Here is a 16,470-nt window from a genome sequence, read left to right on the forward strand (position 1 = left end):
TTTACACCACCCATTTTACAGATGTGCAGAGTGAGACTCAAACAGGTTAAATTATTTGCTCAACATCTCATATTTAGTAACTGGTAGAAGCAGTATTTACACCCAAGTCTTCTCATTCAACTCCGGTGTACTTTCCACCATACCACACTGCCTGGTACATAGTGAAGGCTCAATAAATATTTGTTGGAGGAATAAGTGATGAGACTAGAGTGGGTTTCTGAACATCAGGGCTGGCTTTGTGCTCAAGCAACATAAGTGGCCATGAATGCAACGTGACTTCAAGGGGTGCCCCAAGACATCAAGTTACTAGACTTTGCCTGCAAATTCCCTAATTAGAAATGCATTTTTGTCTCCTCTCCTCCCCTGCTCATCCATCTTAGAAATGCTACACAACAAGGCATTTTTCGTCGTTTATTTCTCAGTGTCTCAATTTCCTGGATCCATACCTACAAAGCAGTTTTTACAGTTAAAAGTCTAGGGGGTCCTTCCCAGTGGGAGTCTGGGGGAACCCTAAAGAATCAACCTATTTCACAGCTTCAGTTTCTTTCTACCTTATACACACATCACAGTTTTAGGTATAAATCCAGTTTCAGATACGTAGCCCCAAATACTAAAAATAAAATTGTCGGGCTCCCCTGGTGGCGCAGTGGTTGAGAGTCCGCCTGCCGATGCAGGGGACACGGGTTCGTGCCCTGGTCCGGGAAGATCCCACATGCTGTGGAGTGGCTGGGCCCGTGAGCCATGGCCGCTGAGCCTGCGCGTCTGGAGCCTGTGCTCCGCAACGGGAGAGGCCACAGCAGTGAGAGGCCCGTGTACCACAAAAAAAAAAAAATAATAAATAATAAAATTGTCCCTTTTTCATTGGTGAACGAGGGCAGCTATACTGTACACTTCTCAACTTTTACTATATTATAATTTGTTAGTGTCAGAAGTTTGAGGTAAAATTCCCCATTTATAAAGCCAAATTCTTCAAACCATCCCTGTAAAATTTCATTTAAATTTGTCAAGAAAGCAAAGGAAAAAATCAGTATTAGAGAAGACCTGTGCATACCACACTGTTGGGAGCCTGCAGTAAGCTATGTTCAAACTGACACGAATTCATATTTTAAAATATCCAGGGCCTAATGTATTTTAAAAATGAAAATTTAATTAGGTATGATTTCCTGAACTAATAACATTACTGAATAAGGTCTACAAAAGCAGAAAACGGTACTGAGGGAGGAAACCCACAAATGAGATTTCCCTGCAATGTAGCAATTACTCTGGATCCCAATATGTAAGCCAGGAAACAAGTCTTGCGTCAATTCTGCATTTTTTCTCATTCAATTTTGACATTCTCCTCCTTGCAGTTCATTGTAAACGGCAATCAGAGGGCAAAAACACAACGTCATGTGGCTAACGTGGCCCCAAAGGAAAACAGCGCTTCCTCGGGTGGACGTGTGGAACCAGTGGCCATGCAGCCTAAGAGGGAGTGTCAGAGAGACGGGGGTTTCACCTCTGTAGGATTGAGAGGTTTCGCAATGATGATCTTGACACTGAATCAGAGCCTTAGAGAATACATAAAGGGACACTGCATTTGGGAAGGACCTTGATTTCCTCTCCAAGTAGTCTCTGCTGGGCTGCTGTGACTGACATGTCTGCTCTGTGGCTTGCATTTTAGCTCTCACTTCAGTGTGTATCTGGGTTTTCACTAACTTCTGAAAGAGATTTCCCTCAGTTTTACAAATTTACAATATTCATTTTACCCTGATTTTCTGTTTCATATGGAGACACTTTTCAGTCTTTCTATAATTCTAAACTTCGGACAGTCTTCTGGGTCCTGCTCTACACACCAGTGTTTCTCCAAGTGTGGCTCCCAGATCAGCAGCTTCCGCATCCTCTGGGGATTGTTATAAATGCACTTTCCTGGGCCCGGCCTCCAACCCAGTGACTCATGCATCCTGAAGGTTAGGAGCCACTACCACAGATCATTATCCTTCCACTACGAGCCAGAGCCAGGCATTTTGAGAAGCTGTTCACCTTTCAAAAGTTTACAGCATAGACCCTTACCACGCTATAACCCCTTAGAGAATATAATTTTATGTTTACTGGAAATCCAGTAAACGCTGGCTGGCAGCCACTTGAATAATGTAGCTCCAATACAGTGACGGTCCAAGAGGACCGGAGAAATGCCTGCTTTGGGGCATATTCACCAGCAGTTTCTCTCTTCCATTCAATACGGGGAAACAAAGGGCTTCTTTTTTGACCCAATGCCTGAATTTCTATAAGCACAGCTCCTGGCTTCTGTATAATGATTGTCTAATTCACTTATATCTAGAAGCCATTCTCAGACTTGAGCTCCACTCCCACAAGTAGCATTCAGAAAAGTGTAAGGCAGGGAACAGAGGGGCATCCTTCTTCAAAGGCAGCATTCATGCTGCCTTTCAACCTTGGTCCTGCCCTGGGTCCAGCCCTGGTCCTCGATGCCCCTCCCAGGGCATCCCCGTCTAGGGGTTCACTTCACTTACCGCACTGGTCTGCACCGACTCGTCCTCTGGTTTGGCTTTTATATCAACAACTCCATCAGCATGGCGGAAGGAGCAGTCAGCAATGACATCATAAAATGACAGCTTCTGGGATTTCAAACCATATTTCTGTAGCCACTTCTCAGAGCCCCAGGCGTCCTCTGGATTCGACTCATTTTCGGCAGAGGTTGCTCCTAATTGTAGTTTTGGAATCACAATTCATCAGCCGTTCATATGACACAAGACTTTCATATGTCATCCTCAACTTAATATTTTAAAGAAACATGTTCTCTGTTAGCTCACATTCTTTTCAGGAAGCATGCTTTCCAAAACAGGACTGGCAGAGGATTGGTTCACAAGACTGGAAGGCAGGAATCTGCTACTTTTCATTTCACTTCCTCTGCTACCTAAGTTGACTGGACCCATGCAGAGGGGGAGGTGGCTGATAGGCAAGGCAGGAGAGCATTAACCGTAGGGTCAGAAGCTCTGGGTTCAAGTCCTGGCCCCGTTACTTACTAGCTTGGGCAAGTTGCTCAAACTTGGGTGAGTCACCCCATTTAACCTCTCTGAGCTTCAGTGCAATTCTTCACCTGCAGATAGCATCTGCTTGGCCTTCCTAAGGGTGTCGAAGTGATTCAATATGAAGAGTTATGTGAAAGTGCCTGGTAACGAGGGGCGAGGGGAATCACGGACAGGAGCTCCCCTGTTAACTTGGTGAAATTATCCTGATTCAGAGCCTGGCTCTCAACTCTGCAGGCTCAAGAACCTCAGGTCAGCTCAGGCGCCTGGAGCTGTACCTATGCCTCACTTCAGGCTCACATGATCAATTACAGCAAGAAGGCCAATCGCCCAAATATCCCTAGCCTTAGGCGCATTCCCTTGGTGTTTGCCAAATCTTATCTGTACTCTCTAAGGGGGAGGAGGTGTTATGTTACCTGAGCAGAACACCGGAGAAGCCAGCTTATCATACAAACAGCAAAGTATCTATCCATGTGGCTCAAAACCCCTATGGCCACCTAAGGGAGAGTGGGGTATCTGAGGGTGGGCACAGAGGAGGCATGGTGTCTGGAGCTGGCCCGTGAGAGCTGACTGTGCCCCTTTCCCTCCCGACTCCAGGCTCAGTGGTATCGCGTGGTGAAACTGACCATGCCTGCCGGGAGCATAATACAAAATCTGAAAATCAGCAGATGCTACAAATGAGGGCTTTCTTATTCCAGAGAGAGGCCGATAACATTTGTCTGCATGAGGCCCCTGCAAGGAAGGCAGAAAGGAGCCTGAGCTCTTAGCCCCAGTGGGACCAGTAGAGCCTCAGGAGAACCGGGAGAAGGTGCTGTGCAGAGAGGTGGTTTTTAAAACGGGTACTACCACGTATCAGGTCCACCAGCCCTACAGAGTTTATTTTCACTTGGATCAGTGGTTCTCAACCCTGCACACTGGAATCCTCTGAGGAGTTTAAAAATATACTGATGCCTGGGCCCCATGCATTAGCTTCTGTTTTAACTGATCTGGACGTTGAGATTTTTCAAAGTTCCCTAGGCGATTATACTGTGCAGCCAACACTAGGGTGAGATGAAGAGAGCTTTCTAAATTATGATTCGGCGATCGCTCCATTTATGCTTCTGTCAGACAGATTCATGTTAAATTATACTTTTAATGGGAAACAAAAATATCACCCATAGTTATCCATGACTATATTTAAGGGGATATATAATTAGAATAATATTTGAAGAAATAAAACACTTGAGAGTCAATTATTTCTCAATAACACATAAAGGATCTGTCCATTAATGTTACGTATGTCCTCAAATTTTAATAGAACAGCTTTTAAATAACGCACTCTGAAACCTACTGGAGCTGGAACTTCTCAAAGAAGCTTGATTTGGGCTTTTGAACTTTAAACCAATCTGGCATCAAAAGCCCCTTTGGACACCATCCCCGATGTCAGCAGCTGGTTTCTACGTGATTCACAAAGTGTCTTTTCAATCTGCACAGGGGACTGAAATCAGAGGTTTCCCAGAGCTTCTGATCCCAAGGTTCTCCTGCAAGTTCTCCTGCATCGCAGGGAAAAAGCAAAAGGAAATTGGAGGCATTTTCGTCAGTGGGGTCAGCCTCCTTGGAGAAACCCTTTGGGTGACCATTTCTCCTCAATTATTGTTGATTACATTCTAAGCCTTTGTCTCCTCTTTACTCCTACTTTATTCTCCTCCCTCCTTTATGATCAATAGGTGTAAGCAGGAAATAAAGTTTTCATTCAATTATTTCCATAGCAACACACACACCCATCACATGCTTTGCTCTCTTTTGGGTTGCTTTCTTTTGAAAAGACAAGAGCCTTTTATCAATTATAAATTCAAGCCAATCATAAAAGAATTTCCTAAAAACACATCAAACAAATTCTAAGAAGGGATTTTTAAAGAGCCAGAGACTAAGTTTTGACTGTAGCTTCACCCAGGACCAGGCAGTGCAGTCACCCTGAGGGTATGATTCAGGCTCCCAATTACTCTCTGAAAAGGGGTTGGAGGAAGACCCCAAAGCAACTTGAACTTCATAAAGGAAAGGAGGGGCAGCCAAGCATACAAAACCAAAGAGCATAGGTGCCCCAAAGCTGAAGAAAGGAGAGAAAGGGTGAAATCTTTTCACTTTCAGTGCTAATTACACCACCCCCATCTGAGCCTCATTTTCCCATGGAGAGGAGAGGAGTGGCGAGGGAGTCATCCATTCATTACAAGTCACTAAGGGGTCCTTCCCTTTCCCCTGCAGTTGTCTTAATTAAATGTGCTACATAAATTCTCACCTATGGAGCCAAGGATAATACCTTTATGTATGATAGAGATGTGACCTCACAGTGCATCCTAGATTCTCTCTAATCCATGGGCAGATCACATCCATGTCACAGGATAACTTACCTGCCACCCGGCCCCTGTCCTACTTATCAATCTCAGAACATTTTTCAAGGAGTAAGACCTACCGGCCAGTGCTTTCGAAACATCACGGCTACAGCCAGGGCCACGGCAAAGAGACAAACTGGACACAGTCCATCAGTGCCCACTCCTCCTCTAGAGGCTCACAGCCATCAAGGACTTAGAGTCACCATAACTACCCTCCCCTTGGCGATGGTTAATCTTATGTGTCAACTTAGCCGAGCCACACTACCCAGATATCTGACAAACATTATTCTAGATGTTTCTATGAAGGTATTTTAAAAGTGAGATTAACATTTAAATTAGCAGACTCTGAGTAAAGCAGATAATCCCCCGTATTGTGAGTGGGCATCTCCACTCAGCTGAAGCCTTAGTAGAAGACAGACTGACGTCCCCTGAGGAAGAGGGAATTCTGCTTTTAGACCCAAACTGCAATACCAGCTCTCCCCTGGGTCTCCAGCCTGCTGGCCTGCCCTGCAGATTTTGGACATGCTGGCTTCCACAGTCATGTGAGCTAATTCCTTAAATCTCTCTCTCTATACACACATGTATACATACACATACACACACACACACACACACTTAAATATACACATATCCTATTGGTTTTGTGTCTCTGAAGAACCATGACTAAGAGGCCCATCCTCCTCCACTGAAAGTTACTTGTCCAGCACCTCATTCCTGCCATGGCCCATGTGCCTTTCAAGGGAACAGTCAGCTAATGACTAAACTACAGCTCTAGATCTGGAACCAACCTCACAGAGCATCAAGTTCAATGTTTCCCACAGTGTGTTCCACAGACTCTACTTCTACTGCATGTCAGTGGCTATTACTCAGAAAGAGGGTTCCTTAGCAAAAAGTTTGGAGAGCTTGAAAATAAACAGTTTCAACAGGTTTTTCAATGAAGGGCTTGTCAAAGCCTTTGTTGTAGGAATCAGCAGTGGGTCTCACCATGAGCAGAGGCATGCATAGTATTTCCTAAAGGCATTTAGTCTAAGCCCTTTCTCCACAGAACATTTTGTAGGGCTTTTATTTGATAGATCACAGCTTGGTACACACTGTCCAACATCCCTGTTATCACAAGTGTCATGAGACAGTAAACCAGCCCTTGGCTACCATGTGGAAAGTGGCACGTGGGAAGTGGCACAGGAAAAGTAGCACATCATGTGGGAAGTGGCACCGTGAGACAGTTACAAAGAAGCTGGAAGTGGTGTCCAACAGCAAGCAAGCAAGCGAGAGAGAAGGAAAGAGAGAGGAAGGAAGCAAGGGAGGGAGGGAGGGAGGGAGGGGAGGGAGGGAAGGAGGGAGGGAAGGAGGGAGGGAAGGAAGGAGGGAAGGAAGGAAGGAGGGAAGGAAGGAAGGAGGGAGGGAAGGAAGGAAGGAGGGAAGGAAGGAAGGAAGCAAGGAAGGGAGGGAGGGAGGGAGGGGAGGGAGGAAGGAGGGAAGGAAGGAAGAAAGGGAGGGAGGGAGGGAGGGGAGGGAGGGAAGGAGGGAAGGAAGGAAAGAGGGAGGGAAAGAAGGAAGGCGGGAAGGAAGGAAGGAGGGAAACAGAAGAGAAGAGAAGGAAAGGGGGGGGAAGAATTGAGGACAGCTGGGAAGGGAGAGAGAGGAAGGAGAAAGGGGGCAACTGCCAGGGAAAGAAATCCAGACACTCCTGCTGGTGAGATGGGTGAGATTTCAACAGGCTCAGCAGGCAGCAGCTGGTAGGACTGAGGGTTCTCTGAAGGTGGGATGATGAGGCCCACCTGGGTCGGGAGCCCAAGAGACAGGTGTTGACAGCGTGGCTCAGGAGAGTAGACTGTCTCCGGGCAGTTACACACTTTGTGCACTGCACTTGCTGACTGACTGATATCTTCTGTTCATCGACACTTGTTAAAGCACCGAGGGCTGAGCACGTTTGCCTGGCACTGGGAGGGGAGCCAAGCCAGGGGGAGGAGGAGATGGAAGGGCAGAGAAAGGTACCCACTGATATTCTGCACAACTGATTCACCTGGCAGATTGGGGTAAAGGTTCTCTGGAGTGCCCCAGGGGGTGCACACACGAGGGCAGGGGTACAAGGAGATGCAGTGACGTGCCTGAAGTCACATCTCTAATATCTGCCTGAGTCCAAACTGGCAGCTATAGAGTCTGCCCCGAGCGGACTGTTGAATAATCTTGGGAATGATGATTAGCGTGTGCAACCATTACGTTCATGGGAGATTGGGAAAGAATCTTGATGAAGTCTAGGCCCTTTCTCCCCTGAAAATGATTTTTACTTCCTACTTGTAATGCTTGTAAAAATCAAAGTAGAATCTGTTGAAAAGAAGGGTTCCATGGTTTATGCAACTTCAATAAACCAGCAAAAAAACGATCCCAACCCTGAGTTCTCTAACTCCTATAATCTTCAGGGGGTGTAAGCAGGAGGGGAAGGAAGTTAAATGAACAAAGAGGCAAAAAAGAAGCAGATGTAAAAAGAAAGAACATAAAGCACGGATAATGGATAGGATGTGGGAGAGGAGCTAATGCCTCTCAAAGATATCGTTCTGTTTTCTAATTTTTTTTCTTCTGCCCCGTGATTCTGAAAGAAGGAAGCTTACAAAAAATTACGAGTAGGCTGTGGATGAGGCAGCTGCAGGAAGAATGTTTACTTTCTGATGATACCTGCAACTAGACACTGAGAGATAAGGAGCAATAGCTCATGACAAACCTGCAAAAGGCTAAGAAGAACCCACCAGTAGAGCACGGACTCCAAGAGAAGAATTTCGAAAGCCACACATTTCATGTGACTATGTCTAAAATGACATTGAAAATAAATTGAAAATAGTTGAGGATCAGTGACATAGGCCACAAATTATACCAGAGGCAACTATTTCTTTAAAAGATAGCATGACATGGCAAGAGAAACACAGACCAATTCAAGATGTTTAGTATAAAGTGGAAAAATCAAGATTAAGAAATGAGCAAAGGATTAATGGAGTTTGGGAATTTAAGGTTAAGAACCTGAAATTCTTGCGGCAGTGAGAATGGCAACTCTTAGAGTGGGAATACTAGAATTAAACCAAGACAGAGATCTGAATCTGCTTCCCTTGGGAAATTAAAATATTTGCCACTTTTTTGATCTTGCATCAACAGAGAACATGTTTTGTATTATTTTAATCCTTTTAAATTTATTGAGACTTATTTTATTGTCCAACATATGGTCTCTTCTGGAGAATAATCTGGGTGCATTTGAGAAGAATGTGTATTATAATGCCGTTGCGTGGAACAGATATCTATAGATACCTATTAAGTCTAGTTGATTTATTGTGTTGTTGAAGTTTTCTATTGATCTTCTGCCTGGTTATTCCATTCATTTTTTTTTTTGCCACCTTGCGGCATGTGGGATCCTAGTTCCCTGACCAGGGATCTAACCCGTGCCCCCTGCAATGGCAGCATGGAGCCTTAACCACTGGACCACCGGGGAAGTCCCTCCATCATTATTGAAAGTAGGATATTGAAGTCTTCAACTATTATTGTTGAACTATTTCTCCTTTCAATTTGCCAGTTTTTGCTTAAAGATCTGCTGTTAGGTGCATATATGTTTACAATTATAATACCTTCTTGGTAACTTGACCCTTTTATTATTATCAGATATCTCTTTGTAAAAATTTTTTGTTTTATAATCTATTTTGTCCAAAATTAGCATAGCTACTCCAGCTCTTTGACTGTTACTATTTGTATGTCTTTTTCCATCCTTGACTTTCATCCTATTTGCATCTTTCAATCTAAAGTGTGTATTTTGTAGACAGCATACGGTGGGAACATTTTTTTTTTTAATCCATGTGTTTATCTCTGCTGTTTAACTGAAGTGTATAATTCATTTTTATGTAATATAGTAAATGATATGGTAGGATTCACATCTGCCATTTTGCTATTTATTTTCTGTATGTCTTAAATCTTTTTTGTTCCTCTATTCTTCTGCTACTGCCTTTTGTGTCCAAAAAGATATTTTCTAGTATACCATTTTAATTCCCTTGGCATTTCTTTTACTAAATTTTTTCGAGTTATATTTTTAGTGGCTGCCCTCAGGACTACACTTAATATCGTAACTTACCACAATCTAGTTCAGATAAATGCCAAATTAATCTCAATAGGTACACAAAAGCTTTGCACCTATATAGCTCCATTCTCTCCCCACTCCTTGTGCTGTTTTCTCATATAAATTAGATCTTCATGCATTATGTGCCCATCAACACGTATTTATAATTATTGCCATGCGCAGTTGTCTTTTAAATCAAATAGGAGAATAAGTTCAAACAAAAGCTACATTTATACTGTCTTTTATATTTACCCATGTAGTTATCTATTTTTTTTTAATTTTTTTTGCGGTACGCGGGCCTCTCACTGCTGTGGCCTCTCCCGCTGCGGAGCACAGGCTCCGGACGCGCAGGCTCAGCGGCCGTGGCTCACGGGCCCAGCCGCTCCGCGGCGTGTGGGATCCTCCCGGACCGGGGCACGAACCCGTGTCCCCTGCATCGGCAGGCGGACTCTCAACCGCTGCGCCACCAGGGAAGCCCCCCATGTAGTTATCTTTCTAATGTGGATTCAAGTTACTCTCTAATACCCTTTCATTTCATCCTTAAAGACTTTCTTTATTATCTTTTATAGGGCAAGTTTTCTAGCAATGAAATCTCTCAGTTTTTATCTTGAATGTGTTAATCTTTCCTCCTTTTGATGGATAATTTTCCCAGATATAGTATTCTTCATTGACAGACTTTTTCTTTCACCACTTTGAATATTTCATCCCACTGCCTCTGGCCTCTATGGTGTCTGATGAGAAATCAGCTGTTAATTGTACTGGGGATCACTTGCATGTGATGAGTCACTTGTCTCTTGATGCTTTCAGGAGTCACTTTTAGGGCCTGGTGCTTTCTGTTGTGGACAGTTGTTTGTTATTGATTCCATTTCTTTAACAGATATAGGCCTATTAAGATTGTTTGTTTCTTCTTGTGGGAGATTTGACAGACTGTGCCTTTCAAGGAATTGGTCCATTGCATCCAGGTTATCAGTTTTGTAGGCACAGAGTTGTTCATAATATTCCTTTACTATCCTCTTAATATGGGATCCCTAGTGATGTTTCCTCTTTCATCGCTGGTATTTGTAATTTGTGTGTTTTCTCTTTCGTTCTTAGCTAGCCTGACTAGAAGTTTATTGATTTTATGGATCTTTTCAAAGAACCAGAGCCAGCTTTTGATTCTGTTGATTTTCTTTACAGATTTTGTTTTCAACGTCATTAATATCTGCTCCAGTTTTTATCATTTTTTTCTTCTGTGTACTTTGCATTTAATTTGCTCCTCTTTTTCTAGTTTCCTAAGGTGGAAGCTTATTGACTTTGGATCTGTCTTCTCTTTTAATTTAATTGCATTCAATGCTATAAATTTCCCTCTAAGCACTGCTTTTGCTGCATCCCACAAATCTTGATAAGTTGAATTTTTATTTTCATTTAACACAGTCACTTTCTAACATGATTCTAGCTTTGACATTTCATCATATCTTGTATTACATTCCAATAACCTTCCTGAATTAAATGCACCACATCTACAGAATCCTAATGAAATAATTCTTCTTCCACATTTTGGGGGGATTTTTTCAGGGAGAGCCTTAACACTGATTTGTGGAAGCATTACATGCTACTCTTATGCAGATGTTTTTGTTTGTGTTTTTTGTCTAGAAAATACAGAGCTCACTACACATGAGAAAACGTATGCTTGAGTTAAACAAAATACTGGCCCTTTCTAGCACTCTCACTTGCTGCTTATTAATCAGCTTCGTCAGTATTCATCTAGGAGCTTAGCTTTGACACTTATATCTTCTTTAACCCAAGTCCTGCCAGGTTCAATGTTTGAATTCTCCCTCAGATCTGCCCACTTAGCATCATCTTCACATACTATCACCCTAGTCCAATATTCTTTCATTTCTTGTCTATACATCCTAACTCTCTTCCCTCATCCTCACTTGGTCCCTCCCCTCCAATCTTTTCCCACACAATAGTCAAAGTGGTTTTTTTCTAAATACAAATCTGATCTTATCATTCCCTTGCTTAAAAGCTTCCACTGGGTTCCCACTGGTCTGAAATTAAGAACTGACTTCTCGGGCTTCCCTGGTGGCACAGTGGTTGAGAGTCCGCCTGCCGATGCAGGGGACACGGGTTCGTGCCCCGGTCTGGGAAGATCCCACATGACACGGAGTGGCTGCGCCCGTGAGCCATGGCCGCTGAGCCTGCACGTCCGGAACCTGTGCTCCGCAACGGGAGAGGCCACAACAGTGAGAGGCCCGCGTACCGCAAAAAAAAAAAAAAAACTGACTTCTCATGCCATGGACTCCAGACCCAGCATGGTCTGGTCCTGAGGTACTTTTCCAGACTCATCACAGGCCAATTGCTAACTTGAATTCTGAGCTCTGGCCGCACTCATCTTTTCCAGCTCTACTAAAGTGCCATGCTCCTTCCTGCCTCAGGACCTTTGCATGCGCTATTCTGTTGCCTAGCGTAAATTCTTCCCTTACTCCCACCCTTCATCTCATTAACTCACCCCCTCAACCCTCAGATATCAGCTCCAATGTTATTTCCTCAGCGAGGCTTTCCTTTACCCCAAAAACCTCAGGAGCTCACACCTTTCCTTAGTCATACTTCCCCAGGTGGGAATTATACTTCCATGTGCTTCTGATTTTCTACCCTTCCTGAACAAGAAATGGTACAAGATCCTGCTTTATTAGGGGCCATTCCATGTCCGTTTTTCGTCATTATACTCACTGTCTAGCACAGAGCTACGTATAGTGAGCATTCAATAAACAAAAGAATAAATAAATGGATCAAACTTTTTTTATGCTATCATTACATTCTATGTGTCAGCACGGTTCTGAGTGTTTTACATATATTTTCTCATTTAATTCTCACAACAGCACATTGGGTAGGTATTATCATTATCCCAATTTTGCAAATAAGGAAACTGAGGCACAGATAATAAATGTCTTGTCCAGGGTCACACAGGAGTGGGCAGAGCCAAGATTAATGTCTTTGTAACTCCAAACCTGTGTACTTCACCATCACCAATGACTACAGGGAAATCCAGCCAGTTATTTAATACAATGCCAATAAAAATGAGCATTGTCTCTTTCTCCACTTGTTAAAAAAAAATGCTCAAAACTCCCGTAGAGCTCCTTGACGGAACTTCCTACAGAGCCTGAGTGGACCTTTTGCCTTTTCCTTGTCTCTTGGCATTGAGTTTGATATTCTGAACCAACCAAGTATGCGGAGTCCAATTTCGGCATCACTACACAACATGATTAGACTAATTATCTCTAGTGAGTCATAAAATGTCTGTGAAGGTTACTGCAAATGCAGAGTTCCTGAAATGCTTTGAGCTGAAGCATCATCCAAAGAAGAGTAAAGTCTCCCTAACTTTGGACAAATTCTTGAACGTTTTGTGAGAAAGGCCATATTATCGTTTGAGAGCCATACCTGGCACACACACAGACACAAACACATAGAATGCTCGTATATGCCAACACCAATGTCTCTGAACAGCTCAGCACTTCAGGAGAGATGCACAGCCTCCTGTGTTACTTTATTAAGAGCTGTGTTAAGGTATAATTGATCACTGATAACAATAAACCATATACATTTAAAATGTACGAACTGGTAAGTTTTGCCATATGCATGGTTAGGTTTCTGTCAATCATTTTGCTATTTGTTGTCTATTGGCCCCATCTGTCCTTAATTCTCTCTCTTTTTTTCCTGACAGCTTTTGGATTGAGTATTTTCAAATCCAATTTATCTTGTTTGTTGGCTTGCTTTGTTATTTAGTGGTTATTTTAGTTTACAGAACACATGTTCAATGTATCATGGTCTAATTTCAATTGATATTATATCACCCCACACATAGTATAAGAACCTTACAATAGCATATTTCCATTTCTCCCCTCCTGGACTTTTTTTTTTTTTTTTTTTTTTTGCAATGCAGTGGTTTGCTGTTTTTACAATTGTGGTAAAATACACATAACACAAAATGTATCATTGTAACCAGTTTTAGGTGGCATTAAGTACATTCACACTGTTGAATCACCATCACCACCATCCAACTCCAGAACTTTTACAGTATCCCAAACAGAAACTCTGTACCCATTAAGTGACTCCCTCCGTTCCCCAATCCCACCAGCCCCAGGTAACCACTTTTTGGGTCTGGCTTTTCACTTAGCATAGTGTTTTCAAGGTTTATCTGTGTTGTAGCATGTGTCAGAGTTTCCTTCTTAAAGCTGAATAATATTCCATTGTCTGTATATACCACCCTTTGTTTAGTCATCTGTTGGTGGACTTTTGGGTTGTTCATCCTTGGAACTTATGAATAATGCTGCTATTCCCCTCCTGCTTTTATGCTACTCTTGTCATACACTTAACTTTTATTTACATGGTATACACCCCACAGTACACTGTTATTATTTTAGCTTGAACAGTCGACTGTCTTTTAACGGCATCTGAATAGAAAAATACCGCCTATTTACCCACGCCGTTATTCCCAGTGTCCTTAATTCCTTTGTGTAGAACCGTGTCGCCATTCATTTCTCTCCATATCAAAGTATTACATGCTGCTTCTGCCTGAAGGATTCCCTCTAACTTTTCCTGCAGTGCAGATGAGCTGATAATAAATTCTTTCAGCTGTTGTACATTTGAAAATGTCTTTATTTTGCCTTTGTTTTTGAAAGATATTTTCACAAAATAGAGAATTCTAGATTGCGAGTTTAAGGTACTGAATGAAAAAAAAATAAGATGTTACTCCACTGTCTTTTCACGTGCAGCAAGAAATCTGCTGTCATGCTTATCTCTGTTCCTTTTACAGAAAATGTCTTTTTTGCTCTGCTTGCTTTTAACATTTTCTCTTCCTTAGCGGTTTCAAGCAAATTGATTGTGATGTCCTTTGGTACAGTTCCCCTCACCTTCTTGTACTTGGCATTCATCGAATTTCTTGGATCTCTAAGTTATAATTTTCATCAAATTTGGAAATTTTTCAATCTTTATTTTTCCAAATATATTTCTGTTCTCCCTCCTCCCCTCTCCTCAGGAATTCCATCTACATTTGTTTACTTGAAGTTGTCCTACAGTTCACTGACGCTCTTTTGTTATTTGTTCTTATTTTTTATTTATTATTGGTTTTTTTTTCTCCGTATGTCTTATTTTGGATAGTTTCTATTGCTATGCCTTCAAGATCACTAATCTTTTTCCCTGCAATGTCTAATCTGCCATTGATCCCATTCAGCATGTTTCCAAGTAAGATATTTTCTTCCCTAAAAATTTTCATCTCTAAAAGTTCAACATGTATTTTTTAAAAATACTTCCCTGTCTCCACTTAACTTTTTGAACATATGGAATACAGTTGTAACTGTTTAAATGTCTTTTTCTGCCAATTCTAACATCTGTGTCAGTTTTCTTCTTTTCATGCCTAGTAAACTTTGATTGGATACCAATTGCTGTGAATTTTACCTTGTTAGGTACTGGATGATTTTATATTCTTATAAATCTTCTTGAGCTTTGTTCTGAGATGCAGTTAAGTTACCCATAAAGAACTCTCTACTTTCATGTCTTGCTTTGATGATTTCTTAGAAGGGCCCAGAGCTCAGTTTAAGGCTAGTCAGTCTCCATTACTGAGGCAAGACCTTCCCAAGTAGTCTACCCAGTGCTCTGTGACTTATAAATTTTTCCAATCAGGCTAGTAAGAACAGGCACTGTTCCTGGCCCAGTGTGAGCTCTAAACCCTTTCTTTCTAATTCTTTCCAAAGGATCTTCCCCAGCCTCAGGTAGTTTCCTCATAGAATGATCAATATTGAGCAGAAATCACAAGAGGGGCTCTTTGCAGATTTCCAGAGTTCTCTCTCTGTGCACCTCTCTCCTCTCTGGTACTTTGTCCTGTGAAATCTTGATATCTTGATCTCCCTGGACTCCTAACTCTGTCTCTCAAACCTGGAAGTTTGCTCTGGTCTACCTGGGATCCTTCTCCCTACACAATGGCCTGGAAACTCTCTCAGAGCACTAAGCATTAAGCTGGGACAATCAGAGTTTACCTTGGATTTTCCTGTATCTCAGAGACCACTGGCCTTGGTTGCTTGGTGTCAAGCGCCTTTAAAAACCAAAGTTTCATATATTTTTGTCAGTTTTTTTTTCCCCTCAGGGAATTATCATGCACTGCTCTTGGTAATTAAAAGAGGTCAAAATTACCAACGGCCAGATTGTGTGGCCTCCCCATCTTCTTATTCCAGGTATCAGGCTGATGAGTCATCCCTGCCAGGAACTGCCCTCCCGGTCCTGGTCCTATAGGTGCCAGTTGGTCCCTGAACCAGTGCACCCAGTCCAGGGGGCAGATGGGGGCCGCTATGTCCAGGAAGGAAGACTTTGTCTAATTCACATGGAGGTTCCACGTGTAATGACAGCTCACCTGATCTCCTCCATCCTACCCTTCCTCTCTCCAGATGGCTACCATATCTCCTCTGGCCTGCAGGCCCTGGGCAGCCAAACATGGAAAATGGCTGCTGCCCTCACACAAAGCAGACGCAGGGTCTTGGGCTGACACAGCCTGTGCTTCAATAACATTGGGCTGTGGGCAGCAACAGGGGCAAGTCAGACGCTACATGTGGCCTTTGGGGCCAAAGCAAGGTTACAAAAGCTTCTTTTGGTATCCAACAGTGGAAAGGTCCTGACCAAATTTTCCTTTTTAAATAGAAATGATAGGGACTTCCCGGGTGACGCAGTGGTTAAGAATCCACCTGCCAGTGCAGGGGACATGGGTTCGAGCCCTGGTCTGGGAAGATCCCACATGCCGCGGAGCAACTAAGCCCATGCGCCACAGCTACTGAGCCTGAGCGCTAGAGCCCACGAAATACAAGTACTGAGCCCACGTGCCACAACTACTGAAGCCCGCACGCCTAGAGCCCATGCTCTTCAATGAGAGAAGCCACCACAATGAAAAGCCCATGCACTGCAACGAAGAGTAGCCTCCACTCGCTGCAACTAGAGGAAGCCAGTGTGCAGCAACAAAGAC

The 16,470-nt window shown here is 43.0% G+C and overlaps 1 protein-coding gene across 1 annotated transcript in view; it reads right to left on the reverse strand.

Annotated features, from left to right (window-relative positions):
• VWA3B (von Willebrand factor A domain containing 3B) overlaps window positions 1-16,470 on the reverse strand; it is a 216,764-nt gene that overhangs the window by 116,874 nt on the left and 83,420 nt on the right. Inside the window, exon 9 of the mRNA XM_060309302.1 lies at window positions 2,508-2,698. Coding sequence (XP_060165285.1) covers window positions 2,508-2,698 — 191 coding nt within the window. The remainder of the gene's footprint in view (window positions 1-2,507; window positions 2,699-16,470) is intronic.

This window comes from Globicephala melas, chromosome 12, assembly GCF_963455315.2.
Source record: "Globicephala melas chromosome 12, mGloMel1.2, whole genome shotgun sequence".
NCBI classification, from domain to species: Eukaryota; Metazoa; Chordata; class Mammalia; order Artiodactyla; family Delphinidae; genus Globicephala; species Globicephala melas.